We start from the raw sequence: 2,100 nt of genomic DNA, 5'->3' as shown, positions 1-2,100 counted from the left end.
TGCATTATCTACCTTTATTTGTCTATACATTTTTTGTATGTCTGCAGCCAAAACTACGTTATGTAATCTAAATTTCATTATTAATGTGATTAAGTCACTCTGAATCGTGGGACCAGCTAGCAATGTGTCATTTAAAGAAATATTAGTAGAGCTTTTTGCTGATGCATCGAACACTACGCGAACTTTTGTTGAGGTGTTTGATTCCTTTATTACAGGATGATGAGGTATGTAATAACCGGTTTGTTTAGTGTCGTTATATGTAATGTCTTCCATGTGATGAAGATCACGGTATTCGCGTAAGAAATTATGATATTGTTGCCTAAGAACTATGTCCTTTGCTAGTTTTTTCTCTATTGAGAAGAATCGTTTTAAGGCCATTCTGTATGAATTTCCTAATTCGTGCTTCTTCTCATTGAACGGCAATTTTACGATATACCTGCCGTCCCTGTCCCTTTTAGTGCCTTTCGTAAAGATGTCTTCACATTTAATTTCATCTATCGATTGTTTTTTCGTTTGAGGTATTTCCTCGACCTCCCAAAATTTTGCGATTTGATGCTCTAATGAATTTATTAATAAACACGACTTGGTACTTGATTTTGATGCCGACTGGGGTTCGTTAACTTCCCCAGTAACTATCCACCCTAGTAATGTTTTCTGTAATATTACATCGGAATTGCTGCATAATTTAATTTGTCCACTACTCAAAAGTTTGTAAAATATGGTAGTGCCTATCAATGCATCAATTTTTGCTGGTTTATCGAATTCGGGATCGGCTAACCGAATGTTCTTCGGAATTAGTAAACCCTTTCGATTTATTTTACGCGACGGTAACGCGCTAGTGATAGTTGGTAGCGCAACAAATTCTACCTCCTGCTTGAACTGTCCTGATTTTGATATAATTTGTGTCTTTACTCTATAATTTGCCCTAGTGGTTAATTGCCCTAATCCGGCAAAGGGTAGACTAATTTTTTCTTGTGCCAATTCTAACCTTTCTGCTAGCTCTTCAGTCATGAAGTGACATTGTGAGCATCCATCTAATAATACTCTACACTCATGTTCGGAATTGTGCCTATCTAATATTATTATTTTGGCTGTACCTAATAATACTTCCGAATCATATGTTATTGCATAACTTCGTTTGATTTCTTTTACATTTTCAGCTACATTTACGTCTTGATGAGACGGCCCTGCTACGTTTTCGCGTGCCACGTATGTGTCGTTGAAGTGCAGCAACGTATTGTGCTTCTTGTTGCATTTTTTACAGCCCGGCGAAAAACATTGACTTGTTGCGTGATTATTTTTAAGGCAATTGAGACAAAGTTTTCTATCCTTTATGACGTTTGATCGCTCACGTGCCGATAACTTTAAGAATTCGTTGCAATGAAATATGTTATGATTTGCCTTACATATAAAGCATTCCGGCCTGGGTTGTGTACCGACTAACGTTTTCGGCTTATTATATATTATTTTGTTACTATTGTATGTCCTATCAAATCTACCTTGTTCTAACCTTGTTTGCGGAAAATTTCGTTGGGGTGTATTTACATGTTCAATATCATCTCCGCGCTCTTGCTCATTTAAAAATGCTATTAATTCCCCAAATTTTGGCATGTGATTATTTTCAAGGGTGCGATCCCATGTTCGACGTGTATTTTTGTCTAATTTCCGCGATATTAAATAAACAATAATTGCATCCCAGCTATCTACGGGTTGGTCTAAGGCCTGTAATGCTTTAACGTGCATAAGTGCCTTTTCTTTTAAATTACGGATATTGATAGGTGACTCTCTTATTATTTCAGGAAGATCTAGAATTGCCTTTATATGCGTTTGTACGATTTGTCGCGGTTTGTCACACCGTTGTTTTAATAATTCCCACGCTACGGTATAATTTTCCTCGGACGCATTTAACGACTCGATTATTGAAGTTACACTACCTCGTAGAGAATTTTTTAATAAATGGAATTTTTGGACCGCTGGAATATTTGGGTCATTGTGAACCAACGACTGAAACGTGTCGTGAAAGCTGTGCCATTCGAGAGGGTTTCCATCAAATGGTTGTATTTCTATTTTTGGTAATAATGTATTTCTGTGCTGAATTGT

General features: G+C 36.7%; 1 protein-coding gene across 1 annotated transcript; it reads right to left on the bottom strand.

The window, feature by feature from the left end:
* Positions 1-12: 12 nt before the first annotated feature.
* LOC144477805 (uncharacterized) lies at positions 13-1,743 on the bottom strand (the record flags this gene model as incomplete). The annotated part of the gene is made up of 1 exon (XM_078195545.1): positions 13-1,743. A coding segment is annotated over exon 1 (1,731 nt), but the record flags the coding sequence as incomplete, so codon positions are not given.
* Positions 1,744-2,100: the final 357 nt, after the last annotated feature.

Source organism: Augochlora pura, unplaced genomic scaffold (genome assembly GCF_028453695.1).
Source record: "Augochlora pura isolate Apur16 unplaced genomic scaffold, APUR_v2.2.1 APUR_unplaced_3980, whole genome shotgun sequence".
Classification (NCBI taxonomy): domain Eukaryota; kingdom Metazoa; phylum Arthropoda; class Insecta; order Hymenoptera; family Halictidae; genus Augochlora; species Augochlora pura.
Note: the sequence above shows the minus strand (reverse complement) of the source record. Positions and strands in the feature narration are given on the sequence as shown.